At 41.3% G+C, this 27,556-nt stretch overlaps 1 protein-coding gene across 6 annotated transcripts in view; it reads left to right on the top strand.

Annotated features, from left to right (window-relative positions):
* The window catches only part of LOC118304770 (M-phase phosphoprotein 9), a 34,567-nt gene extending 9,705 nt beyond the window's left edge, over positions 1 to 24,862 (top strand). Inside the window, exons 4-24 of one of the 6 annotated variants that reach the window (XM_035629683.2) lie at positions 1,307 to 1,396; positions 1,489 to 1,997; positions 2,316 to 2,481; positions 2,661 to 2,727; positions 3,345 to 3,448; positions 4,439 to 4,555; positions 5,853 to 6,322; positions 6,816 to 6,965; positions 7,654 to 7,741; positions 7,921 to 8,136; positions 9,219 to 9,266; positions 9,422 to 9,486; positions 10,032 to 10,133; positions 10,378 to 10,611; positions 10,692 to 10,855; positions 14,211 to 14,468; positions 19,812 to 19,932; positions 20,777 to 20,868; positions 21,251 to 21,450; positions 21,581 to 21,649; positions 24,040 to 24,862. In XM_035629683.2, coding sequence (XP_035485576.2) covers positions 1,307 to 1,396; positions 1,489 to 1,997; positions 2,316 to 2,481; positions 2,661 to 2,727; positions 3,345 to 3,448; positions 4,439 to 4,555; positions 5,853 to 6,322; positions 6,816 to 6,965; positions 7,654 to 7,741; positions 7,921 to 8,136; positions 9,219 to 9,266; positions 9,422 to 9,486; positions 10,032 to 10,133; positions 10,378 to 10,611; positions 10,692 to 10,855; positions 14,211 to 14,468; positions 19,812 to 19,932; positions 20,777 to 20,868; positions 21,251 to 21,450; positions 21,581 to 21,649; positions 24,040 to 24,141 — 3,432 coding nt within the window. In that variant the 3' untranslated portion in view covers positions 24,142 to 24,862. Of the gene's footprint in view, positions 1 to 1,306; positions 1,397 to 1,488; positions 1,998 to 2,315; positions 2,482 to 2,660; positions 2,728 to 3,344; positions 3,449 to 4,438; positions 4,556 to 5,852; positions 6,323 to 6,815; positions 6,966 to 7,653; positions 7,742 to 7,920; positions 8,137 to 9,218; positions 9,267 to 9,421; positions 9,487 to 10,031; positions 10,134 to 10,377; positions 10,612 to 10,691; positions 10,856 to 14,210; positions 14,469 to 17,980; positions 18,121 to 18,352; positions 18,698 to 19,811; positions 19,933 to 20,776; positions 20,869 to 21,250; positions 21,451 to 21,580; positions 21,650 to 24,039 lie in introns of those variants that run through there. The other 5 variants (XM_035629684.2, XM_035629685.2, XM_035629686.2 and 2 more) reach the window with 5 other exon arrangements.
* Positions 24,863 to 27,556: the final 2,694 nt, after the last annotated feature.

Raw genomic sequence — 27,556 nt, forward strand, 5'->3', positions numbered from 1 at the left:
TTCTCTGCTTGTGCCCTTAAAGTTTTGATTAAGGGGCGCTCCTAGTAAAAAACTTAGTCTGGAGTACTGCATACAACACAAATATAGGTTGTAAAGCTATACAGCACAAAGTTGTTTGCAAGAGCAAAGAGTTCTTCATAGATCTAGCCTCCTAAATTGCTATCAAAGTTCACCAGAGCATGCCCCCGGAGCATGCCCCCTGATACCCTTTGACGGTCTGAGGTCCACCCCCCATAGTCTCTCAAAATCCTATGGGTAACACTGGAGTTTGTATTTAACGCTCAGCTGCTTCCATAAATTCTACATAATCATACACATGTGGTGCAGGCAAATTCAATTTGGGAATTACAAATGTTTTACGATTTTTTAAGATTATTGGACAGTTGACAGTGAAAAGACAGGCCATGTGAGAGAGTGAGGGGTATGACATGCAATAAGGCTGTTTGCTCACAGAGAGTCCTGTCACTGTGCTGCAAATGATCCAACACACACACACCCACACAAAATCACACATACTCATAATGCAGTGTATTGCATCGCTACAAAAGTCAAAGGTGGACCGCTTTGTAAGTCTCCATGTTTGCTACGTCGTGTTGAATAAGGTTGCACAGAAATGTCAAGAATACGGTGCATTCGTGTTGAATTTTCAGCGCTGCCGGAAACCAGAGATAGAATTAGCGGTGCGCAACAATAAAGTGTCCTGTTGGGTGCTCAGTTGGTTGCAGTTTGCAACTTTACTACCAGATGCCGCCAGAAAAGTACAACAATTACACACTGTAGCTTTAATTAACTGTGATGCAAATATTTAATATCAAATCTGCTCCTCCCGCTCGAAATGTAAATGTATAAGTAACTGAAATAATGTTAATTTCAAAAGTTTAACTGCTGAACATAAAATGTGTCAAACAAGCTCAGACATCCAAGTAAAGTAATAAAAAGATTTTTTTTAATTTTTAAAATAAGTAAGGCCCAAAATAAAGTTGGTAGCATGGGAGAAAATGTAATTACTTTCCTCCTGCAGGTACTTGTATGTGCAGATTTCCATTACCCTGGTCACTATAGTGCATGTAAATGTGTGATTACCTGTGCAACCTGGTATCTTGTGTACATGTAAACATTCTGGTTAAGGTTCTCTGTGTTGGCCTTTGTGTGTTGTGTCATACATTAGATTAGGATCATCATAAGTCACGTTTCCTCTGAACCTCTTCACTATATCGAGGAAAAGACCTGTAGAAGGCAAATATGCAATATCAGTATTGACATTGTCATTCTGTGAGTAATGACAGTACATTTTTTTCTGCAACAGGGTCGATGGCTGCATCTGTTTCAGCTGGTTGAGAAGCAATACCAAGAGCAAATACTCGCTCAGCAGGAACAATACCAGTGCCAAATACAAGTGAGCTCTCTTTTGGTAATGTCCAATCACATTAATGAATATTAAACATTTGTTCTTGCAAGAAAATAATAATGTGCTATTCTTTTTCTCAGTTAATTCAGGATGAAATTAAGGCCCTGGTTCAGCTCCAGAACCGCCAGGCCAGTGTCCATCCACACACAGAGTTCTCTCCAACTTCAGTGACCAAAACTACTACTGACACAAAGGATTATATTTTCCCCTTCATATCCAGTGACTGCACAGTCCCCCAAAATGTGCCCAGTGACAATGACAGCCTGGTGGCCCCTGCCCATACCCCTTTTAGCTCCTATTCACCTCCACCCCACAGATCAGAAACCACCAACCAGAGGGAGGAGCGCGCGACCACAGTGCTCAGTAGTGGCTACGGGACTCTGTCTGCCTGGGAAACGTGTCTGGAACACGCCGGGTCTCCAGGGGATGATGAGGATGGTAGTCAAGCGAGGGAGAAGCACCACTGGTCGTCTAACTTCCAGGAAGCCACAGAGACAACTGTGATTGGGTGCCAGCAGAATTTTTCCGATGCGAGGCCTCTTGGAGTGGAGGAACTTGACCCATTGGTCTACCAGCAGAGAGCCTCTGGGTATGTCTGACCACAACTCCTTAAGATGGGATATCTTTCTTACTTTGGCTAGTATAATGCATTGTATCTACGATTTATTTATCATGGTTCCCATGGAATCAATTTTTTTACCACCGCTAATTCCATTCCGGTTTCTGGCAGCGCTGAAAATTCAACACGAATGCGCCGTATTCTGGACAGTTCTGTGCAACCGTATTCAACACGACGTAACAAACATGGAGACTTGCAAAGAGGTCGACCTTTGACTTTTGTAGCGATACAATACACTGCATTATGATTATGTGTGATTTTGTGTGGGTGTGTGTGTTCTGTTGGCAGCACCAGCCAACCTTTGACCTCTTGGGCCCAGAGGCACAAACACAGGCCCAAGAAGAGCAAAGCGGGACAAGCTTCGTCCCAAATACCTGAGTACCAGGAGCTGGCACGCGGCCCCAAAGAACCCCACAGACAAAAACCCCTTGACAGCGCAGACTCCCAGGACCAGGTACAGCTCAGCAAGTGGTAACTCTTTAAGAACAGATCAAATTGGGCAGGGATAAAAAAAAAAAGATAACATTGCTCTGCATCTCAAGTGTTTTTATTTTTGATGCATATGTCTGTTGTGGTAGTCCTGATTACATTCCTGCTGCTGTTTCTAATTCACTCATCTCTGTTGGGTTTCAGCATCGACCGGCTGGGCCAAGCACTTTTCCCCTGAGGAGGAGTGACAGCCTGATGTCTGAGGCATCAGGTAATAATTCACTGACTCATCACAGAACAACAAGGCTTGGTCAGCATAAAGAAATCACTGGCTATATGACTGTGATATAATAAACAGTACAGGATTTTGTAGTTGTGTGAAAGATGAAGATAGGCACCGTTGTACCAGAAAGGGCTTTTAGTATGAGGAAATATCAATTCATTTATGTACTCAAATGTGATGTTTGTTAGTTATGTTTTATTAGAAGTCTGATACCCAGATTGGCACAACTGCCTTTTCTCTATTGCATGTCACCACATGGCATATCAGTTTTAAAAGCTTATGTCCATGGAAAGATACTTGATATTGCTTCAGGGAATTATTACATTTAATTTTTCATAGTTTGTTTGCTACCGTTTTAATGAAACTCAGATTATTTAATTCATAGCAATTTAATGACAGCACTTTTTAAATGCAAGTTTAGAAAGTGTGTCACAGGCATACGAACAGAAAAAATATACTGCAGTTTGGAAATTGAAATTCTTTTTTTATTAATTAAACCGATTTAAAGCCATTTTTACACCTGTGTAACTGAGTTGTTGCTTTTCTAAACTTATTGCCAAAGATAAATTATAAAATCACACTTCATTGTTTTATCTGGGTCGCAGGTCTCACCTATTGGCGTCTGAATGAGAGTGAACTGTATTGCCCCTTACCCCACAACTTCGACAGCGATGCTTTCCTCCTTCTGCAAGAGGCATCCATCAGTCTGGTGAGTAAAATACCACAGTTCTCAGTGACTCTATGACTTGTCAGATGAGGAAGTCGTCCCACAATTAATTATACTTCATCAGTGTTATCAAGACGTGAAACTAACCTGAAGCTGTTTAAAGGGGCAGTAAGCGATTCTGGAGAGAGTTTGTTTCTCTCTTTGTTGTTGTGATTTTACTACTCTGGCCGAGCCTACAGGGGTCAGACGTGAAGATCGACGCACTACCTAGTAGGCCAAAACTGCGGAGTCGCAGTGCAACCCGCTAGCACGTCTCTTAACGTGTCGACGCATGATTAGACACTGCACAGACAGTGTTGTGAGGTGCGGTGCCATTTTTGCAGGGGAATTTACAGAGCTAGGGCTGAGTCAAAAACCCAAATGTTTTTACAGCACACACAAAACCGACTGTAGCAGACCGTGAGGTAATATACTCTGGTTTTTACAAAATGTGTATTGCTTTAAAATCGCCTACTGCCCCTTTAATGCAGCTGTGGATCACAGATTTCACTTCCTACTTCTACTGTTCGAAAATAAGTTTTGTGGATTTATTTATTTATGTATGTATGTATGTATAACTTATTTATTTCTTATTTGTTAACAGTTATTTTAACACATAATCATCAACATTAACATCGTTGACAATAACACTCAATGAGACTCACTCCTTATGGCTCAGAAGGTGAAATTTTAAGATGAAAAGAGGGAAAATGTGCATGCACAAATCGTATATGCATAGTTAAATGCATATGATATGTATAACGATCTACAAATCCACAGTTTTGAATTTAAACTGCCCGTTAGGGTCTGCAATCTAAGAGGTCATTATCCATCTTTAGCAAATTGAATTAGCCCAAGATTTACTGCAGACATGATCACTAAATCATTATTGTTCCAAAATATTCAACTTTCCCTTCACTGTAAATAGAATGATAAATGTTAAACAGTGTTAATTAACTTTTCTCCTAAATGTCATATCTCCGTCTCTTGTAGACTCCCCCTCCAGATCCTGGGCTGACCCTCAGAGAGATCTATAGGCACAAGCAAAGAACAGACTGTAAACGTTCAGACTGGGAAGGCTCTGATAGGTCCAGTCCTTCATCACCACAGGTATTTCACATGACTTTCACATCAGTGATCGCTTTCGTCCTTGGCATTAAGTTATCACTGAAACGACTACAGTAAATCCACACTAGCTTATATTCCTTTTTAAATGCATCACTGCCCTTAAGTTTACGCCTGCCATCCACTCTACTCAAAACAGAGAAGTTTGGAAACGTTTCTTGCTCCATTAGTTTGAAAACTCCGGGGCTGCATTGTAGTATGGACAGGCAAAAACAGACATTTGGAAACGATGACTTAGTCACCCGGATTTGCTTCCTCTTGCGCGTCATGACTCCACTTACAGGGCAAAACATAGGGGTGGGAATGTTGAGGCACCATCGATTCGATTCATATTCAGAGGGCTACGATTCGATTATAATTTTCTTTCGATGCATCTCGATGATACATGATTTTTTAAAATCTTTTTTTAATTCATAATGAAAATATACAGATACATTTCTTATATTTTATTAATAATAATAATCAGTGGAAGATATATGTCCACTGGTATGCCTGTTACAGCATCTTTGTATAAAAAAAAAAGAGTTTCAACGTTTTCTAAACTAGAACAAAAAAAAGCTGCTCTTCTAACAAAAACCTGTTATGGGCAATGAGCATAGAATCCCTGAGACAAAAAAAACCACCTACATTTAGCTATAGCTTATATGAAAATCAAAACAGCTTTCATTGAAAAAAATGATATAGAAATTTGTACCAGCTCTCATACAAAAATAGTTCTTTCTGTGGAATATGTGTTAAAACAATCAACAAAAAAGAACAAAAATGCAACAGTCCAAAGGTGCTTAGCTGGTGGATGCTGGAACGTGTAGCTTTTCATGCAGTGGGTGCCGGTCGAATAGCCTCATTGACTTGTAGTGGTGCCATACAGTCTGAAGCCCGGTGATGTTAAGTTGCGTCTTAATGTTGTTGTTTAATGAATCGCGACGCATCTGACAATCATTTATTTCTGCCACCCCTAGCAAAACATGATAAATACTTAAGGTAACAGTTTCATCTCGTGGTCAGTCTAAGTGAAGAAATACCTGCTCTTACTTTTCACCATTGTTGTTTCTTGTTTGTGGTATTTTCTGTAACTAGGTAACCAACTGCAGAGTAGACCATCTTCTTCCAGTTATGTACTGTATTTGATTTATCATGTGATACATGTTTTCAGGTGTTAGTATAGATGGGGATTAAAACTGATAAAGAGCCAGACCGCTTGTCTTGACGGAAATCATTTTTTAAAACATGAAATCCATAGAAGTATGGGTGTATTCTCATACTCTCCCTCTTTGCATTTCAGGTGTTGACCTTGGACCCAGCATTGAACATGCGGCAGTCCGATCGCACCTCTGGCTTTACTTCCCCCTCTCACTTCAGCAGCCCTTCGTTTGCCACTCGGCCTCACCTCAACCCCAGAGCCGGGACCCCTGTAACCCCCGACAGCATGGTGGAGTGTAGTCCCAACCCTGGAGATACAGACTGTATCTCCGATGCCTCCAGTGTTTCATATGCCGGGCCTTCCCCCTCCAAGGTGCAACGCTTGTGGGGAAACACTTCCCAGGCAGTCCTATTTCCCTCCCAGGATAAGACCCAGCCCTGCTTCCACGTAGCCAACCAGCAACGCATGGCCAGTGCTCCTTTAGCCAGCGAGGAGGAGGGCAGTCACACCCACACCAGCACCCTGAAGCCTTGTTCAGCCTCTGGTGCTAATCTGCGGCCTGCAGACATGGAGAGAGCTTCATCACTAGAGGACCCTGTTGTCCTTTCTTTGTAAGTGTAGCACACACACATACATTACATTACATTCATTTAGCAGACGCTTTTTTCCAAAGCATCATACAATTAGAACATTTCAATCATGGAGATATTACCCAAAAGTGCAAGAATCAAGAGAGTACATAAACATTTATCAAATAGGCAAAAACATCTTCAAGTGCTCCATTTAGAATTTTTTAATGTTTGTATTATTATTATTATTGTAAATTCAATATTGACCACATAGAGTGCAGTCATACTGTTTATTCTATATATTATTATATGATTTATGTCTGAATTCAAACACAAATTTACAGTTTTTTTGACATTAAATAAAAGGAAAAATAAAGTAAATAAATCATGACATCCAGCAGGGATTCAGTGTGAGTGATGCTGTTTTGTATGTGTTGCTGTAGTGTGGTACCGCATCAGGCTCAACGACAGCGCGCATAAATCCTCCAGTTTAAACAGATTCATTAATTTCTTCATCTTTGTATTTTCTCCTCAGACTACGGCAGAACCTGAGAGAGAAGCACGCGCGACATGTGGCTGATCTGAAAGCTTATTACGAGTCTGAGATCCAAATCCTGAGAGACAAACTCAAACTCAGAGATCTGCCCCGGGATTTAGAGAAGATCAACCAGGCTCTCACAGAGAGGTTTGTGTTCACTGCCTATATGATTGATTTGTAGTCCCTTCTATAATATTGTATTGGTGTTTTTTTATTTTTTGTTTTGTTTCCCCCTTATAATATTCACAAAATGTTAAACAAACTGACAACTGAGCAAAATGATAGAGGCTGTGAAACCTTGATGTCACTACTTTTGTCAAACTCTTCTTTCAAGGTCCATAACTTAGTATATTTACAAATGTATTGCTGTATGAACATTTATAGCAGCAACACATTAGTAAAATGTTATTTCTTACCATCAAAACATATAGCAGACTCTTAGATATTTCTTCTTATTTTACACGACATAACTTTATTACCATTTATATATACATATATATATATATATATATATATATATGACAATATTAAGATATGATGATCTTTTCCTCAATAAAATCGCATCAGGATCAGCCCCAAGTGTCTAGTGTCGGTCGGGGTATAAAAAATTCACATTATACAATTTTTAGGTCGAAGGTATTTAAATGATTCTGAATAGAGAAATCATCATTAATCATTTGTCAATTAATACATCAAAGTTGTTGAATGTCAAGACACTAATTAAATAAAATCCCGTAGGACCCCCACATTCACCCAGCATGATATGGTACCTCTGTTTTGGGTTAATTTCTAATTTTTTTACTCCCGTATTATTGTGACGTTTGTTTGTTCACAGGTGTAAACATCTAGCAGAAACTCTGGCTGAGGCCACCAGTCGTTTTCAAGAACTAGAAGCAACAAACGGCTCGCTGGAGAAAAAGCTGGTATGCATTTCACAGTTTATTTTCAAAATAGTGATTTGTCTTAACATAGCAAAATGCTTCTGTTCAACCTCAACATATTTTCAGAGTTAATAGAGAATAATGTCACCATTTAGATATTTTAAATTAAATGTTTTTATATTTGTTCTTTGCTTGATTTTGATGTGACTTCTGGTTGTTAGGCAGAATGGCCAGAGCGGTATGCCGTTGCGGTTGCTACTGTCAAATCTTTGCAGCAGCGACTAGAAGAAAGTAAACGCTCGGGCAAAGAGAAGGATGCCCTGGCAGCACGATTGAAGACCCACATAAGGCAGCTGAAGAAGGCGGTGCAGGAAGCCTACAGGGAGTCAGACGAGAAGGAGGCCAGGAGGGCAACGGAGTACAATATGCTGCAGGAGGTGTGTCTGAGTGGGGTGTGGGAGAGAATAAATCACATAAAATTCATATAATCTATATCCTTTAATATCCTCTTATGGAGTAGAACCTTGTAATTATCACTATTTTGTGTTTTATATGAAATCTATATTGTTGCTATATTGTTGATGTGCTCTACAGAGTGATTGTTCCATAATCTTTAACTTAACTTGCACTTACGCTGTACTAAACACTGGAATCATCCAGCTGATGTATTCAGAGGATCAAGAAATGTATTTGTATCTTAAACTTGAAGATTTAAATTTTATTTTGAAAGATGCGTTTACCATTTAAGGATTGATTGGTCTGTTTGGTTTTGCTTCGATACTGATCTTTGTGATCACATCAGGTATTACCCAGATGTGACTGGCTCGTAGTTACTGTGAAACTGGAGTTGTTGACAATGCAATTCATGTTTGGCTGACATTACCAAAGACTGGCTCAATCTAAATTCTAACTGTACATTTTCTTCACTTTTCGTGGCGATATATCGTTTTGAAACACTGGACAAAGTAATGTTAGAATCTGTTAAATGTTGCAAAGCTTGATAATGGAAATACAAGGCTTGATCTCACATGTTATTAACAACAAACAAAAATAACACTGCAGAACTCTGTAATGTAAGTGTAACCGGTTGGTTTCTGAGGGAAAAGAACAAATAAGACCCTTGTTTTCTAACAGCAGTGCAGTTGTATTTGTTGTGCAGTTATGTATTACAGTTACGGCTTCAAGTTAAGTTAAAAAAGAATGATCCCTGATAGCAAGAAACAACCATTATGCAGATATAGGTATTGTATCAGCAGAGAAAAAGCAGGAGTCTGTGCTACGCAGCAAGATTTGTGGTTAGTTAGATGAGTTCAGGTTTAACCCTGGGTTTTCAGTGCTACAAAGTTGGTTCACTTCTAACCAAGGTACAATAAGTCACCATGGTAACTAATACTTCACCTCTCATCTGCTCCGGAGCAGGAACTGATTGGATTAGTGCATCTCTATTCCATCTATGCGTGTCTGTCAACACTGATGTTACCACACATGATTTAAGCTCTCTGTTGTTGTGTTTCCACAGCTGAGCAGAAAGAATGATTTTCTGTTAAAGGAGCATGAGGAAGTCAAGGTAAAGATTATTTTACTGGAATTTACTGCACATACAGGATTTAGTTTTATTATCTGATTACCATTGAAATATGGGAAAAAGAAAATCACCTCAATATGTTATTTGTATGTCTTCCTTCGGCCTCATGCATTTCTTTTTACTTTTTTTATACACAGAACAACCTGCTGTTGTTACAGAACAAGCTTGATGATGCCAACCATCAGATATCTGAACTGAGGAGGTGAGTCGACGTAACACAACAGAACACAGCACTAACTGCCAATTAGGTATGATTATTGGATGAATGAAATTGTTTTTTATACTTCACATGAAATCCAGTGAGTGAGTCATTTATGAGATTCCTCTCATGTCAAATAAGTCTATGAAAAATAAAATAAAAAGACGTTTACAACCACCACAGTCCATATGAACACAATAATTCACATAATCATGCCATCTGCATGGATGATCAATGAATATCCAGCTCAATGATTTATGTACTGTATGTGAGCATCACATCAGGCATCATAACTTGAAAACTCTGGTTATCCAAGATTAACTCTTTGAACTTTCACAAAAATGTCATTTTTGCTATTAAGAATATATTAATATATAACAGTTATTAGAGTGTGTGTGTGTGTGTGTGTGTAAGTTTGCTTCATAACCTTTTGTGAAGATGTCACTTTTTACTGTTAATAGTAGTCGTCACTTGTCTCCTCATACTTTGTAATCTTCTGACCTTGTGTGTGTGTGTGTGTGTGTGTGTGTGTGTGTCTGTCCTATCAGAGAAAAATCCAAACTGGAGTCCCAGGTGAAGCAGCTGGAGTATGAGAACCAAACCAGGGCTCGTTATGCTTCCCACAGTAATGCACAACCCTCTGGGCCTGGGTAAGCGCTCAAAGCATAAACTGAAAAACAAATTTGTGCTTATTAAAATAATGTTTCCGACTCCCGTGGCATCCAGCTGCGGTGGGACTGATAGTCTTATCTTATGTTAAATGTGCAGAGAGCTTACTTTTCTTACATATCAGAGAATAACAGTATTAGGCTAAGATGTAATTATTTATATTTGTGCCTGTTCATTTCAAATGAGGACTGCCAAACCTTGAATTTCCTCTTGACATGTCCACAGTCTCTTCCACCGTCCTGACCTACTGCTGTCACCAATTAAAAGCAACGTAGAGCCAGATGTCCCCCGTAGAAAGTCACCTTGTCCTCTATCCGACCAGCTGAACAGAGGCAGAAAGTCCCCGTTCTCTCAAAGTAACCAATCATGTGTCCACAAGAGGTCGTTGTATACATTAAATGGTCAATCATCTGGACCCGGAAGATCTGGTGACACGTCTTTAGCCGATGGGAGCTGGAGGCAAGTTTTTGTTGTTGTGGATATGTCCTCAGGCAAATTTAGTGAAGTTTTAAATGACTCATTGAGATCCTGTTCTCCAGGTGTGCATCTCCCCCAGAGTGCGAACAGCCTCTGCCTCAGACCAGACACCTGGAGCAGAGCCAGTGGGAAACTGGTCGGATACAGAACTCCTGTGCCCTGACGCCCATGATGAGGGCCCTGATAGAGCTGGAGGAGACCAGAGCCACTGAGAGCCGGGCCCCTTGTAAGATTAGCTCCCACACTCACAACACTCAATTTAAAACTCATGTCTGGTTTTCTTTCCTCTTACTTCCTCCTTGAACACAAAGATCAAGTTACCAGAAACCACTGGTAAATTTTGTGTCTCAGTTTGAATTATGTTGAAACACTGAAATAGCAGTTAAATGCAGGCCATTAAGAGTCTGTGATCCGATCCTTATTATTAAGATATAGTTGTATGTGCCAAAGATTTGAGATACCAAGGTTTTTAAGACAAACTAAACAAAAGGAGTTGACAGTGCCACAATAGGTATCATAGAAAATCTATGAAAACCCTATGAAAACCTTAATTCAATAATTTCGATAAACTGTGTCATGGAAAAGGAAGCAGGAGTGCGCGAGACAGGCTGAATCTAAACGTCTTAACAGACACGTTCCTGGGAAATGAGTGCTGTGGGCTGTTCACATCCACAAACCAGCAAGGGAACAATGGCTGCAATCACTTGGTTAGTCTCGGATCTTAGACCTTGTTGTGAAGTGGCAAGAACTGAATCAGGACACGATTAAAAGTGCTCAGTGTGGTCAATCACAACAAAGCTGGAGATGTTTCTTTGTATCAATGAGGAAACGGGACATTAACAGAATAGGTGACTATTATTTGTTAAAATGTTATATATTACTGCATGTTTCATCTGCAAGACTCCCTAGGTCTTTTTAGGCTAATGCTCCAGTTCCTTTCTAGATTGATCAAATGTTAGAATATTTATAAAACATCAGGAAAATGTAAATCTTGCCCATCACACTTCCCTAAGGCCAAAAGTGTTGCCTAAAAAATGTCCCTGTTTTAATTAACTCTACATCTACATATTTTCGTACATTTTTTACAGGCAGATGAAACTGTGAATTATGTATACAGCACACTCAACGTTTTTTGGTCACACTTTCTATGAAGCCCATATCTAGTGTATTATGACAGCTTTTGTAGTGCATTATAATGCATTCATGATGTTTTATAACTGTCCTCATAAACACACATAATGCATTCTGATGCACTATATCAACAGTCACAAGACATTGTGATGAATTATAAAGTGCCTTATGGATGCTTTTGACTAGTTATAAACAAAAGGTTTAAACATATCATGTAGTTTTTACATGTTGAGGTTCCATTCCTTAAGTGGATACATTTTACTTGTAATTCTCTGCATTTTGCCATCTTTAAAATATTCATCTATGATGCAGCTTAGCTTTTTTTGAATGTATGCAAAAGCATTACACTTTACTTAGCACCACAAATGAAACATTATAATGAGGCATGATTCATTATAGATAATAATAATAATAATAATGATAATAATACATTTTATTCATAGCGCACCTTTCATTGATAAAAGCAATCTCAAAGTGCTACAGAGTAAAAGGTAGGGTAAAGGTTTTGTTTCCAGAGCGGAGGTTGGGTGAGGAGGTTTGTGGTGAGAGTAGATCTTTGAGGTAGGGAGGGGCATTGCCATGGATTCACTGATGGGTGAGTAGGGAGATCTTGTATTCAATCCTGAATGAGACAGGAAGCCAGTGGAGTGAGTGAAGGACGGGTGTGATGTGATCATATTTTTGTATCCTCATCAGGATCCTAGCGGCGCTGTTTTGGACGTATTGAAGCTTTTGAATGCTCTTGCAAGGAGTCCGGATGATGAGGGCATTGCAGTAGTCCAGCCTTGAGGAGACAAAGGCGTGGACAAGTTTTTCGGCATCTGACAGACAGGGTGGGGGACGGAGTTTGGCAATGTTCCTGAGGTGATAGAAGGTCAGCTGCCATCAGCGGGTCATTTGTGACACTGGCCAGGGCTGTTTCGGTGCTGTGGGCGGAACGGAAGCCGGACTGGAACTTCTCAAACAGGGAGTGAGAATTTAGGTGGTCCTGAAGATGGGCGGCGACTACTTTTTTCAGCACTTTCGACAGAAATGGGAGGATAGAAATGGGCCTGTAGTTGTTGGAGGATTTCTGGGTCTACGGTGGGTTTTTTGAGGAGGGGTCTGATGACAGCAGTTTTGAAAGCAGATGGAACATATCCAGCCTGGAGTGAGTGGTTGATGACTTGAGTGATTAGGGGACTTAGAGAGCAGATGTTGGATTTCTACCAGGGCTTTAGGAAAAGGGTCCAGGGAACAGGTGGAGGGTTTCATCCTGCGAATGTTGTCCTCAACCTCTCGCTGAGAGATCTTGGGGAGAACAGCAGAGAGGCTGGAAAAATCTCAGGAAGTGGGTCTGCAATTGGGACAGACAGAGCAGGGGAGCTGGAGAGAAGAGAGCGGATGGTGATGACTTTCCCTGAAGAAGTTGATGAAGTTATTGCCATGCTCTTCTGTGGTATCGGTGTGTGAGAGAGTTTGTGGCTTGAGGAGATGATTTATGGTTTCCAGGACTTTTATTGATGATGTTGGAGTAGATCTGTGACTGTGCTACTTTGAGTAAGCCTTTTGGTGTTCTTGATAGGGCCACTCTGTGTACAGTGAGTCCAGTTTGTGCAAAACGCCACTCAAGTACACGCCCAGCTGCTTTCTTTTTTTTGTAGATCTGAATTGAACCAGGGGGCTGAGCGTGAGAAGGTGACTGTTTTCACAGGGCGTGGAGGTCCAGGATTCTGCTCAGGGTGTTGTTGTAAAAATTCTCTGATTCATTTGCTGATGTGAAATTTGCAGCAGGGATTTGACGGAGGTCCAAAGTCATGTTGGTTGTCATGTTTTTCAGGTTTCTGAAATGAATTTGGTGTTTTGGCTTGGTGAGATGAGTTGATTTCAACTCCATTGAAATGGCTTTGTGATCAGACACTCCCAGATCGTACACCAGCAGATTTTTGATGGGGGCAGTGTCAGTAATGACCAGGTCGAGCGTGTGCCCTCTGTTGTGTGTGGGGACGTCGACATGCTGTATGAGGTTTAGACAAGTCCAATAATTGTAGAAGTTCAGCTGCAGGGTGGCAGGAGGGGGTGTCAACGTGAATATTCAAATCTCCGAGTATGATAATATTTGAAGGTGTGATACAGAAGGAGGTGAGAAGTTCATTTATCTCTGGGATAAAAGCTTGGTGTGTATAGGTAGTCATAATGTATTATAAACCCATCAGTCAACCTCTCGTTTATAACTAGTCAAAAGCATCCAAGGTTTATTATTACATTATAGGCAACATCTATAATGTCTTGTGACTGTTGATATAGTGCATCAGAATGAGTTATGTGTGTTTATGAGGACAGATATAAAACATTATGAAGGCATTGTATTGCACTACGAATGATTTCATAATGCACTATAGATATGGGCTTCTTAGAAAGTGTTACTGTTTTTTTAATGAATTATGCCTGTGCGGATTGTCTCGCCGCAGGGGTCGGCAGTCAGAGAGCCACAGTGGGTTTTGTGGAGCAGCGACACAAAGAGTTGATTCAGGAGGGAGTCGGGCGTCAGGCAGACAGAGACATGGTGAAACCTGGTGGAGCTGAGCAAGGAGGAGCAGCAAAAAGTCAAAGTGGAGCGAAAAGGGCTGCAGCTCTGCTGAGGGCTCAGAGGAGTCTGTCTCCAGACGGCCACCGATCCTCCTCACTGCCTCCTCCAGCACAGCGAACCACACCCACAGCTACACCCAGTATGTGTTCCCAGTCCTTTCACACCCATACTTCTGAATCTCTGTGAATGTATGTGAAGACAGCATATGTGGTAAAGACCATTTTTAATTCGGGACACAGGCTTTATTAAAAGTGACAGAAATTCAAGGGGCTGTAAGCGATTCCAAAGCAATACACGTTTTTTTTCAAATCTGCGAATATTTCGTCACCGTCGTTAGCTGTCACTTTTGTGTGTCCAGGCTCCGTAAATTGAAAACAAAACAATGGTGCGGACCGCACCACACAACACTGTGAGCACAGATTGTAAACATCACTCATCGACACATTAAGAGACATGCTGTGCTGCAATGTTGGGGTTTGGCCTAGTAGTTAGTGCGTTGGACTCACATACTGGAGGACAATTTTTCTCCAGAATCACTTAATGGCCCTTTAAATTCATACAGTAGTTTGGACTGCATCTACGTGAAGTCATCTACTTATTAAAAGGACATATGTAGAGATCAACACAGGAAACTGCAAAAACTACCCTTGTCATTTCATGGTTGCGTCGTCATCAGACAAAATCAGCACAAATGCAGGTTGATGACATGGTTGTGCTGTATGGTTGTCCACATCGACGTTTGAAATGTGTCATCGCAGAGACAACGGAAAGTTATCCTCTGAACTTCAGTCAATTGTGAGTGGTCAGCTACACACACACTGTTATACTAGCTTTGTTTCCATCAACGTATTTTTATGCGCATTTTAAAGTATCGCATTAGAAAAAGTTGATAGAAATGGCAAAATGTGAAAAGGTGTTTCTGCCGTGTGCGAAAACAATTAATGGGCAAAATGCGAGATGGAAACAACTTTGCCGAAAGTTCTGATGTAGCGAACATTCAACTCACATGAGTGATCAGCTGTTCCTGAGTCTTATCGCCCTTGTTGCCGCTGCGTGCATCAGTATTGCATTTCTCTCTCTTCATCTTCATCTTCAGACAGCGTTACACATTGCTAATACTATGGCGTTAGTTTAGTTTCAAAACTTGCGCACGCACAAACCTATACGAGAGAGCAAGATCAGCACCGTGAGTGCAAAACGTACTCGCGAGGGCGCATTTCAACCCCGGAGCTGAGCCCCCCCTCCCCTACCCGCTCCCATCTGCTGAACTCAGTTTAGTTTCAAAACTTGCACACGCACAAACCTATACGAGAGAGCAAGATCAGCACCGTGAGTGCAAAACGTACTCGCGAGGGCGCATTTCAACCCCGGAGCTGAGCCCCCCCTCCCCTACCCGCTCGCATCTGCTGAACTCGCTCGCTCAACTTCACAACATGCACACTCGACAAGATGAGTTTTGAGACTTTGGAGGCGGGATCAGTGACTGATGCTCCTCTGTGTTGATTGGGCATTTCACGCCAGTCCCCAGTCTATCACCAATCTCCTAACCTCCCTCTTGGGGCAGAATCATCAGTGATGTGTAGAGGAAATGTCAGAGTAAAAGAGAGGTCAATTGATTCATCCACATCTATAATACCCTAACACACGTAAAAAGAGCATAAACAACACATGTCATAGGCTTATCGTGTGGCTAGCAGCAGTATATATGATCCGCGATGTAAATAAGATAGTTATTTTTTTAAGAAAATATGGATAAGATAGTTATTTTCTTTTTTAAGATAAAATGGATATGATAGTTATTTTCAAGAATGTGTCAAAACCCGCTGGTGTGTCGGTTTATGAAGGGGGCTGCTGTAAAACTCAATATCCCGTGGCCCACGGTGCAGGCGGAGATAACCAGATCCCGCTATGATGGAAAGAAGCAACCCAAAATCAACAAGACGGGAAGGCAGCTCCTTCCCATCTTTCCTGAATTCCTGGATGAGCCTAACATTGAAAGCCAAGCCATACAGAGATAAGCACCCCATCCCCGGTGGCTCTCTTCTTGACTGCGAAGGGACGGAGGTGCAAGGACTGCGTCAGATGCCCCATGTGGAGCCAGTAGGGGCCTCTCACCTCCATCCTAGCACTCCTATGGCGGCTCAGTTCAGGGGAATCATGTATTCTCATACTCATGGAGAGTTGGCTCACATTTTACAAGGAGAGATCAACACTGTTGGATAAAGGAGCCATAAGAATAGTTCCTCCTGGTCAGAGCCAGGGAGGTTTTTATTCCAGATATTTCGTAATTCCAAAAAAAGGGGGCGGGGAATTAGAGCTATTTTAGACTTCAGGGTCCTAAACAAATACCTCAGGAAATACAAATTCAGGATGCTGACTCATGCGTCACTCCTGCGCTTTCTGCGCCCGGGAGATTGATTCATGTCGATCGACCCAAAAGGCGCATATTTCCATATTCCCATATTCCCATATATCCTACACACAGGAAATACCTAAGATTTGCTTTCCAGGGAGTCTCTTACGAATATCTGGTGCTTCCTTTCGTCCCGTCTGGCTTATAGTGGCAGCCTCGCCTCTTGTGGCGGCTCACACAGCAGTGCTAGCAGACCACATAGACACCTGGGTTTCAAAATAGATGTTGAAAAGAGTGTTGTTTCCCCGACACAGAGGATCTCATTTATTGGCCTAACCCTCGATGCGGGTCAGTCAAAAGCGACTCTCACACTCAGTACATGCTTGAGCCTATTCCGCAGGGGAGAATCGGTCTCACTGAAAATGTGTCAGAGGTAACTTGGTTTGATGGCTTGGGCTCTGGTAGTTGTCCCGCTAAGCCATTTGTGAGAGGGCTTCAGCGCTGGGTGGCGGCACAGAGGCTGGATCCGGTGCGTCACCGGCACGGAAGGCTGAGAGTCTCCAGCACTTCCTTCCTTTTTTGGTGGGTCGTGTTGGTCAGGACAGACAACACCACGGTGGTGGCATACATCAACAAGCAGGGCGGTCTCGGGTCCGCAAAGCCAAACACACTAGCACACAGACTGCCTCTGTTGAGTCATGCCAAGTTACAGTCTCTGAGAGCGACTCATGTACCAGGAGTAAGGAACTTTGGGGCGGATCTGCTTTCGAGGGGCAGCCCACTTTACTCAGAGTGGAAGTTGCACCAGGAGGTGGTGAAGACGATCTGAGAGAATTATGGTCAGGCGGAGGTAGATAGGGGGAGGGCTGTCGCCGCCTACGTCATACACGATATCAGGGCCAGCCAATAGGCTGGCTCAATGTTATAAAAGGCTTCTGTTGAGGGCACGCATACCCCATTGTGAGACACTCACTCATGCTACTCAGAGAACAGGGTTATGCAAATAACCTTAAGTTTCGCTGCGGTCTATTTGCAGCGTTTTTTGAAAATAAAAAGTTTTCCTTCTAAAAAAATATAGCTTGTTATCTATTTTGTTTTGACAGGTGACTAAATCAAATGAACTTAAAGTTGAGCAGATTTATTTTTAAATTTTTTATTCAGCAACAAATTTGTATTCACCCGTTTTACAGTGAAACACATTACTTCTTGGATCAATATTTGTCTAATGCAGGGCTGCCCCCTCAATCATTATTTGCTCTATTAGATCTTGTAAAACTTATCCTTTTTTCCATATTAAGTTCTCAGAGGAATGATTCAGGTCCCCATTCCTCTCAGCTGCAGGCCTTGAGCCGAATTGCCTCAATTTATACACCCTGCAGAACATCTACAACATCTACAGAATGGACTACGGACCTCTGAGGTGCAGAACAGAAGAACAGTAAGTTTCTAATTAATAGATGTTATGAGATACAACTGCATAAAATAAAGTAAAACACGTTTTCAATATATGACAGGATCCACAGAACAAATGAAAAAATGAGAAAAATAAATTTCTTCAAAATATCTAGATTTTTTGCAAATGTAAGGAAACCAGTAATAAACACATATAAAAAAATATAGCAGTAAAGGCAATTTGCAACTGCAATAACGCCTCATTGTTTTTCTTGCAGTTGGTGCTGTTGGACGCCACAACAGGGTCCTCATCGCGCCATCCTCCGGATCCGCCAGGAGTTTCCTGATCCAGCTGACCAGTATTTTGGCTTCTGACCGCCCCTTGACTGAAGCCTGACATGTGGCGAGCAACCACTTCCTCCTTTTCACAGCCTGTCATATTGGGGTTGGGGATTTTTTCATCTACTCCACAAATGGTGCTGGGTCCTCAAACACCATCTTCATCAAGTCACCCACATAATCTGTAAAACATTTCATTCAATTGTTCATTTTCTAGTGTTTTCCTGAATCCACCTTTGTTGTTTACTTAAAATGTTCAGAATTATTTATTACTCATTTGAATTTGTTATCATGTTTGTAATAATAAAATAGTGTTTTACAACTTACTGAATGTGGGTTCTGTTTTAACAGGCTTTGTGGTGGCTTCATCCTTTTTTGTCTTTGGGGAAGAGGGGATCTTCATGCCCATGGATGTTTTGAATATTGTTAAACAGTGAAGTCCACTTGGCTACCTTCTCAGGCCCTGAGGTTGAAGAGGTTGTACTCCAATATACATGGTTCTTTAAACCGTGGAACATGGGTGTTGCCGATTGGTGTGATGTACTCCAATCAAGGGGAAATAAAACAAAAATTGCATCTAATGACAACGATCACTATATATTCTAAGCTGCATCTCCCCATCATAGGCTTTATTGTGATTGTACAACGACATTTTGTTGGTAACTCTTGCAGCTCCAGCAATATAAAAAACAAGATAAAGATAAGGATTTTTTATTAAAAATAAAAAAAATTTTTTATATATAATATATACAACAACATGTGCTGTGTAAACTACATAACACACATGCATTTAACCAGACGAAGAGAACACAGGGAACAAAAAAAAAAAAGTATATTATTTTTACTTGAAGCATGAGCCCTGGTGGTCTAGTTCAGGACCAAATATACTGAGGGATAAGAGTAAATAAATTCATATAATAATGTACACACACAGTCATCGTCATATGCGCTCCCGTGTCTTGCAATTCAAGGGCGGAGATTCTCAGGTTGGGGGCATGGTTACCCCAGGAGTAGCTTCATGTTTCGTAATAGGAAGCCTGGGTTGTGACTGGCTCGTTTAGAGCCCGTCTGAAAGGTTAAGCCAATCCATTAAATAACGACTTTGTGTTTCTTTTTTACGTTTTGTGGGCCGGCAGGCACCCCACATACCCAAAAATATGTGCAAAAAGTGAAAAACAAAAAGTGGTTTTAGCATAATATGTCACCTTTAAGTTGCATCGCTGTGAGCTCTCAGGGCCACTGTACTTAATAAATCAACAACAAAAGCCAGAAAGTTTTTTTATTTTTATTATATTTTATTGGATCACTTCTAACTACCTGCAGCATGTAGTTTCTAATTAACTTCATGTTGGTTTTTTGAAGTTTTAATTAATGTTTTGCTATTCCCCATCCTTCCAGCAAAGAGAGAAACCTTACTCCTGCCCCGGTCTGCCAGGTCCAGCCCAAAACGCTGCCCCACTGAGAACTACTCCACTGCTTTTGGTCACATGTTGCCAAGAGAGGAACTCCTGGTCAACAGGTGAGAGACATACACCTTCTTTTCAGAAGTGAGGCCTTGAATTGTATTTCTTGCACTTTATCTCCAAACATCATGGTTTGTTTAAAGCCTCCTCCATTCTAGGGATCCAGTCACTAAAAATCAAGTTTAAACGAATAATAACTTACAAATTAAACAACCAGATACAACAACTGAATATCACATTAAGATTTTCTCCTAGAGGTAAAAATTTGTTAGAGAGTTACAGTATTGTGGAGGTGCTTTAGAAATTTAAAGTACAATAGCAAGTGTGGTGTTTTTGAAAACGTAGCATAAGTTGGGGGGATAAATGGCAACAATAGGAAGAGCGTCAATGTTTTTTACAGTGATGATGTGTGAAAGAGGAGGAACATGAATGTGTATGTATGTGCCTTGTATGTTTATCTCTGTTGGTCCAAGTTAGAATTTAGTTTCTTATAATTGCAGTGAGTGTCATCCTCTAACCACGAACCCACAGCTTTATTTGCAGAGATGCTAAGGTCACTCAGTGGGATGGACATTGTGTTTGTAACAACAGAGACCAGGAATACAGGTGAAGAAAGGAACATGGCTGCTTGTCCTTCCACCTCTCTTCAAGGCTGTCACGTCTTAAGACAAATGAGCCTTTTCTCCGTAGCTGTTGCTGTAAAGAGGCTGAGGCCTAAAGGTTGTTGTGCTTACCAAGTCATCCCTTTATGTAAAATACTGAAGGGCCTGTTGAAAGTGCACTACATGGTGTCAGCTTGCTGTTTTTATCCAGAATCTCTGTCAAACGAGCCCCAAAGACGAAGAGGGGAAACATTATACTTGTTAGAGTAAATATCAGATAATAGTGTGTTTTCTACAGATTTAATGGCCACGTTGACCAGAGACGTCATTCATTCCACAGCAGCAGTCCCAGGAGGAGACTCCAGTTTACATCAACAGAAAGAAAAGATGGTAATTCATTCAACATCTAATAGATATTACAAAGATGCATTTATATTTAAGTCTGTCTGATGCTCAGACCAGGTTACCAGGTTTTTTGTGTGTTTTTGGTCAAATAACATAGTTATAACAAGTCAGTAATGACCCAGGGTGCAATGTAACTAATAGAATAAGTTGCCATGTTGTTACCTGCCTGGACTTGTGAGCAGTCTAAGCACTCAGACTAAGTGACTGAGTAACTTGGAGCTGGTAAAAAAGCCGCTACTGTAATAATTCTATTTATGTGTTGGGAAGTTGGGTGGGAGAAAATGTGTTGCTAACAAAGTGGCCCCTGATTGTAAATGTCATCTTGCGAGGAGGAATGAATCAGACTGTACGTCTTCCTCTCCCTCAGACCTTCGCCAGCCAGATTCCTGCGGCAGTGTGAACCCACCTGATGGAAACTCCCAGCTAGGCTGGAAGGAGCAAGGGGCCTGCGGTGGGTCCGACCTGCCGGACACCTGCAAGGACTCAGCCCTGCTTCTCCTGGATAAACTCAGCTCGCTGGCTGAGGCCGAGAAACTGTTTGACGAGCTGACGCAGGAGAAGCTGCAGGTGAGCGTCTTATCACTCTGAAGGACACAGGCACACCTTCCACCTGTCCACCAGGACATTTAAGGCACGCATCTCAGACACACAGGCCTAACCAGAACAAATTGAATCCCCACCCTGTGTGTGCATGCAGATTGAGGCAGCTTTGAGCCGGATGCCTGGAGCAGGCGGTAGAGTGACTCTACAGACCAGGTTAGATGAGGTAAGACCATTCAGATATTGATTATTTTTATATAACTTAGCGCCATGTTGTTTGGAGTGGATTTTTTTTGCACATTAATTATTTCAGTTCAGTTTTTCAAACAGAAATTTGAAACTTTAACTTGTTCCAGCTCCTAAAATATGATGATTTGCTGCTTTTCTTTGTTATATATCAGCGTAATTAGAAACTTTGGCAAAAAGGTGATTGAAGACGTAACCTTGAGCTCTGTGAAATTTCAGTGGGGTATATTACTTGGGAGGGTAGCTCGGGTGTATTCCAGAAAGCTGATTTAACAAACTCTGAACCTAACCCTGAACTCTGAGTTGACGAACACTGAGATTGGAAACTCTTGAGTTTTGGGTTCCAGAACAGTTGTTCTGAGTTAGTTAGGTCAACTCTGAGTTTGTTCACTCTGAGTTACGCATGTGGCTGCCCACTATAAAAAGCCATCATCAATGGAGCTCCAACACAACGAGTCACCATGGCAACCAAGGAGAAAACCTATAATAATAATAATAATAATAATAATAATAATACATTTCATTTATAGAGCACTTTTCATTGCTAAAAGCAATCTCAAATCATCACGCCGTTAGAGTTGGAGATACTACTTAGTGTTTATGGAGAAAATAAGCACATTCTGAGAAAATAGAGCATCACAGCTGCAACTGCAAAGGAGAGACAGTTGGCGTGGGAGGCAATTACTGCCTGAGTCAACATGTAAGACTGAACGAACAGTCAATTGATTTAAAACTGTTCGATATTTTTCTTTCCCAGTTCTTATGTAACACGTTGGTTTAATTGTTAGTAATGCTCTCCGGTGGGCGACGGCCGGGATTCGATTCTTGTTGCTCACGTCTGAGAAATGTGCAATGTTATATAATTCGTTTTAATTTAGGTGCAATCTCACGTGCACAACAATAACATGGCTGCAGCTGAAAATGAATTATATGAATATAGTGCAGAGAGGTGAGGGCATATGGTTTTATTCTTATTTCACATATTGAACAAAGATGTTTTCATTGTTCAATATGTGAAATAAGAATGGCTATTATTGTAACTTATTGTACAGAAAACTCTGTAATTCAAACTCAAAAAAGGGCAATGCAAAGATTTGCTCTGGTCAGAGAGCATTTCAGCTATATGAAATGTTTGAAATAAGGCCGGAGAATATTGTTCAGATATGTGATACAGTGTGGGGGGAAAAAAACTGTAAAGTTCTACTAATTATTCATCGAGGAATTAAAGCAGATCTATTCGGGGTCTCAACATCCTCTCCCGACGTGAAGCTTCTGAATTAATTGTGCTTCCATATCAATTGGGTTGAAAAGAACAAGCCATTGTTCATCACCTATTTCGGGTTCAGGAAAAGGGAGGATATCGGGAGAAACTGGGTTTTTAAAAGAAAACATGCTAGCAAGCACGTTAGGTTCAGAGTCAGTTACCACGGCAACTGGCATAAAGTTCACTCGCTTTTTGGAACGGAAAACCTTGAGTTTCCCTCTTCTCAGGGTTAACAAACTCAGAGTATTAGCAAAACCTGCTTTCTGGAATACACCCCACAGCCATAATGATTATTTGATTAGAAGATTGACAAAGTCTTCAGCAACTTTTATCCTCATTAAATAGTTACAGTATTATAATTTAATGTGGCTGCGTGAAATGTCAGTGATTGTCAGACACTGAAGATTATTCAGTATCTTGCCAGAGGACACTTCAACATGCAGACTAAAGGAGCTGGGGACCGAACCATCGACCACACTCAACCTCTAGAGTCACAGCCTCCCCATGGACAACGCAGCTACACTGTAAAAAAAGAAAGAAGAAAGAAGCAAAAATATCTCAAATGAGGTTGCTGCCTTCTTGTGCTGCTGATGTCATTGGAGCCAGAGTCTGGTGGAGCCGTGGTATCCAGGTCCCATCTATACACAGACTTGACCAATCACGAGTCAGTCTCAGCTGTCAACCATAACATTTCACCCATATTTAGAGCATCAAATAACCAATTAAATCGATGGGACCTGGGTCCCATCTGCTAATATGAGGGGGGGGGGGGGTTATGACCTATACTGCAGCCATGTTTTTGCTTCCATTGTCAGCACTGAAATGCAGTAAATCTTTATTTATAATGATCATCGATTCAGATGGATAAATCGCCACAAAGCTTCGTAAAATTTAAGGGGTGTGAGATGTTTTCAGTCTGGACCAACGTTGTGAAGTGACACAGAAGCAACCAACAGGCAGACATTTCCGTTCCTTGAAATATGCAGAAGGCCATCACATTTTAGAAGCTGAATCCAACTTATATTTGACTGTTTCTCCTCGATAAATGAATTTGACCATGACTTGATCATCAGAGCAAATTATTTCGACTTCACTGTCCTCCTCAGGTGGCCTTAGAGAATCGTCTGGAGAGACTGAATCGCGAGCTGGGATCCATCCGCATGACTCTGAAGAGATTCCATGTCCTCCGCTCCTCTGCCAACATATAGACATGTCTGTCTTTTTACACAACTGTGATGCTACCACTTAGTATCGTAGTTTTTATTCAAAGCACTGATTGTCCTTCAGTCTCTCCGTGCCATAACCCCATCTGTACAGTAACTCCTCTGAATCATTTTTATATGTATGAATTATTACTCTGGGATATTTTTTATATGTTAGAAAGATATTGCAGTATATTTTTAGTAATACACAGATTTGTAAGGTTGTTTACTTTTTTAGTCACACAGTTTTAATCGCCATGTTTAGGTGTAGATCTTTAAATCGGCTAAGCCTCAGTGTAAATGTAAGCGATTTAAAAGACTTTCCTGTACAGATATTCATCCACTTTGGAAATATCACTGAATTTTTTTTGTTTTACTTTTGTCGTGGCATAAAAATGTATAATGTATAATAATTTTTTTTATGAAATTATGAAACTTGAGATAAATACTCCGTAATATTGTTAACTTGAATCCAATCGCCTTTCTTTTTTGTTCACTGTCTGTGACGGCTTGTTCCTTTTTTGCTTAATGTTTAAATTTGCTACAGAACTGGATAAGCGCCACATTTTCAGTATCCACACTCGCACATTTTCCCACTGTCAAAACCTCCGGCTTCTTGCACTACTGCGTTTCTTGCAGTACTTCTTTTTGCCATGCAGTTGTCCGAAAATGACATGGACCTCACTGGAACCATAATGTTGTAGTGCACAATAAATGGACCTTTTTTTTTTTTTTAAAGAAAAAAAACTGCAAGTGAGTGTTGCTCGACTATTATTCCTTTTGAATGACCGGTTAATTTATTATTCCTGCACTGATGTGGTCCAGGTGTTAAAAAAGCACTAAGATCTCTCTTTTGCATTAACATAAACAGAATAAAGGCTTCATAAAGTCTCTGGCTTCTCTGGGATCATCTAGTCCAGATTTAACTGATGTTGGTTTTACATCAACACATGGTCTGATGTGGTTTAGATATGGAAAAAAAAACTCTTTGTCTTCTGATGTAACTGCTAACATCGGTTTATCACAAGCCTCAAACTCTGAGGCTGAGAAATGAAGCCAATGCGGAAGTGCCATTAACCGCAGTTCACTAAATGGCCGCTTGACGCTGGCTCCATATAAATCCCCATAGACCCCCATGTTAAAATGCCCAACTTTACAGCAGAATTAAACATGTATACAGCCTGGTACAAAATCAGTTTTGTCCCAATGGCTAATCCCCCCCACCACCTCTTTGTGACAACTGTACAGGGTTTGATTTATTTAATAACTCACCCATTAAAATGATATTGCGGTTTAAAATTACGCATAATTATGAGCTTGGATACTTGAGTGACATATGACGTCACGGTGGCTAGCTGCTGCTTGGTGTCACCTCTGAACTTAAACTTGAACTCTGACTTGAACTACACTGATATGGGAAACTCAGGGATTTCGGTTCCAGAAACGCAGTTCTGAGTTAGTTAGGTGAACTCTGATTGAGAAACGGTAAAGTTCTACTAAGTAGTCGTTGGGGAATGAAAGCATCTATACAGGTACTAAATCCTCTCCCGATGTGAGGCTACTGAATTGATTCTGCTTCCATATCGATGGGGTTGACGAGGGAAGGACACGTAATTTTTTGACATTTGGATCAGGTTCTGGAAAAGGGAGGAGTTAAGGAGAAAACTGTGTTTTTTTAGGGTTAGCGACCCTAGCGAAAACTAACTGGTGGCTTAGTAACACGGGATGGGTAACGTTTACCAGTCTTTTCAGGTGGTGTTGGTTACCTCTGATGTTCTGTGAGGGACATCACTCACTGGATCAGTAGATGGTTGAGTAGCAGGTTCCGGTGTGATATTCTCCAACCCAGACAGACCTTCATGCGAGAAACCTCATGACCTCCCTCGTGCGGAGCATCCAACTCTGCATGCCGGGCAAGCATCTGGTCCGCATGGCGTCTCCAGTGTTCTGACGATCCAATGTAGACTGTGTATGACAAAGGACCAGTCACGGCTGAGACCACCCCCAGGTGTCCACCTATCTCCTTTCCCATAATCACCAACCAGCACTTTGTCACCCACCGCGAACGGTCTGACTTTAGCATGTGTCTGTCTAGAGCAAACTGCACTTCCTGCGCCTTCTCCCCTTCAGATGCCACAATCGGCTTTAGCAGGTCCAGGCGAGACCCCAGGTTGCGATGCATGAAAAGCATGGATGGTGTTTCGTTGGTGGTGGAGTGCGGATTGTTGCAATACATCAGCAAGAAAGCATCCAGCCGGTGCTTCAGTGAATGTTTGAATGTTTGTACAAAACGTTCAGAAGACCATTTGTGGCAGGGTGGAATGGTTCAGAGTGTATGTGTTTCACTCCATTGCTCTTCATAAAGGTCTCAAACTCACTTGACGTAAACTGGGGGCCATTGTCACTGACTACGACTTCAGGGAGCCATAATGACTAAATAACCCTCTAAGCACCTGTGTGGTCTTGGAAGCCGTGGTGGAACTCATGAGGTGCACTTCTGGCCATTTGGAGGGGGGGTGGTATTTTACTACCAGATATAGTGACAGTTTCAGCAAATTTGAAAAAAAGTTATTTTTGCAAATCCTACCAACTGCAGCTTAAATATACGTCAGCAAAAGACAAATAAAAATAAAATGTATTCAAAAAATAACAGATCCGGTGTTTGACTTGGACCAGCAGAAGTAGAGTGTACTTTCACTTTTACATTCACTAAATGTTTCGACAGTTGCAAAACATTGGATGAGATGACTGATTGTTTGGATTGAAATTTTTGATGCAGTGCCATGGTGAAATGTTACGAGCGGAAACACTGAAAGGTGTCCACAGCATTTCCCTTGTCCTTCAGAGATGAGGGCAGTGGTAAGGGTGACGGTCCATCATCATTGCCGTGACGCGCTGCTTCGCTGTACTGGATAGTATAATTGTGGGCAGCCAGTAGAGCCCAGCGCTGCATTCTGGCGGCTGCCATTGACAGTATTGCTTTGCTAGGGCTCAGAATTGTGGTTAGTGGACGATGATCCGTGAGGAGAGTGAACTTCCGACCATATAGATAATGGTGGAATTTGAACTGTGACGACCCCTTCAGGTGAAATCGTCTCGCCAGTGTACATCTTTAGTGTGATAATTGTCTTGAACAAGGGTAATTGGCACAACTGCATGTCATACAAATCTTTGGAAATTAGAGAAACAGCAGCGCCTGTGTCTAATTCCATTTCAATTGTCTTCCCTTTGATTTTTGGCTTAACACACGTGACAGATTTCCCTTCTAAGCCACCATATTAAATGTTAGCTCTGTATCTGTGTCACTATCCTCACTACTGGATGTGTTTTTGCATCCATGTGGTGCACCCTGGACTTCTTCGAAGAGTCACAGCTTTAATGCAGGAGATAACAAGCTTGATTAGGAACCGGTGTGCAGCGA

Source organism: Scophthalmus maximus, chromosome 1, assembly GCF_022379125.1.
Source record: "Scophthalmus maximus strain ysfricsl-2021 chromosome 1, ASM2237912v1, whole genome shotgun sequence".
Lineage (NCBI taxonomy): Eukaryota > Metazoa > Chordata > Actinopteri > Pleuronectiformes > Scophthalmidae > Scophthalmus > Scophthalmus maximus.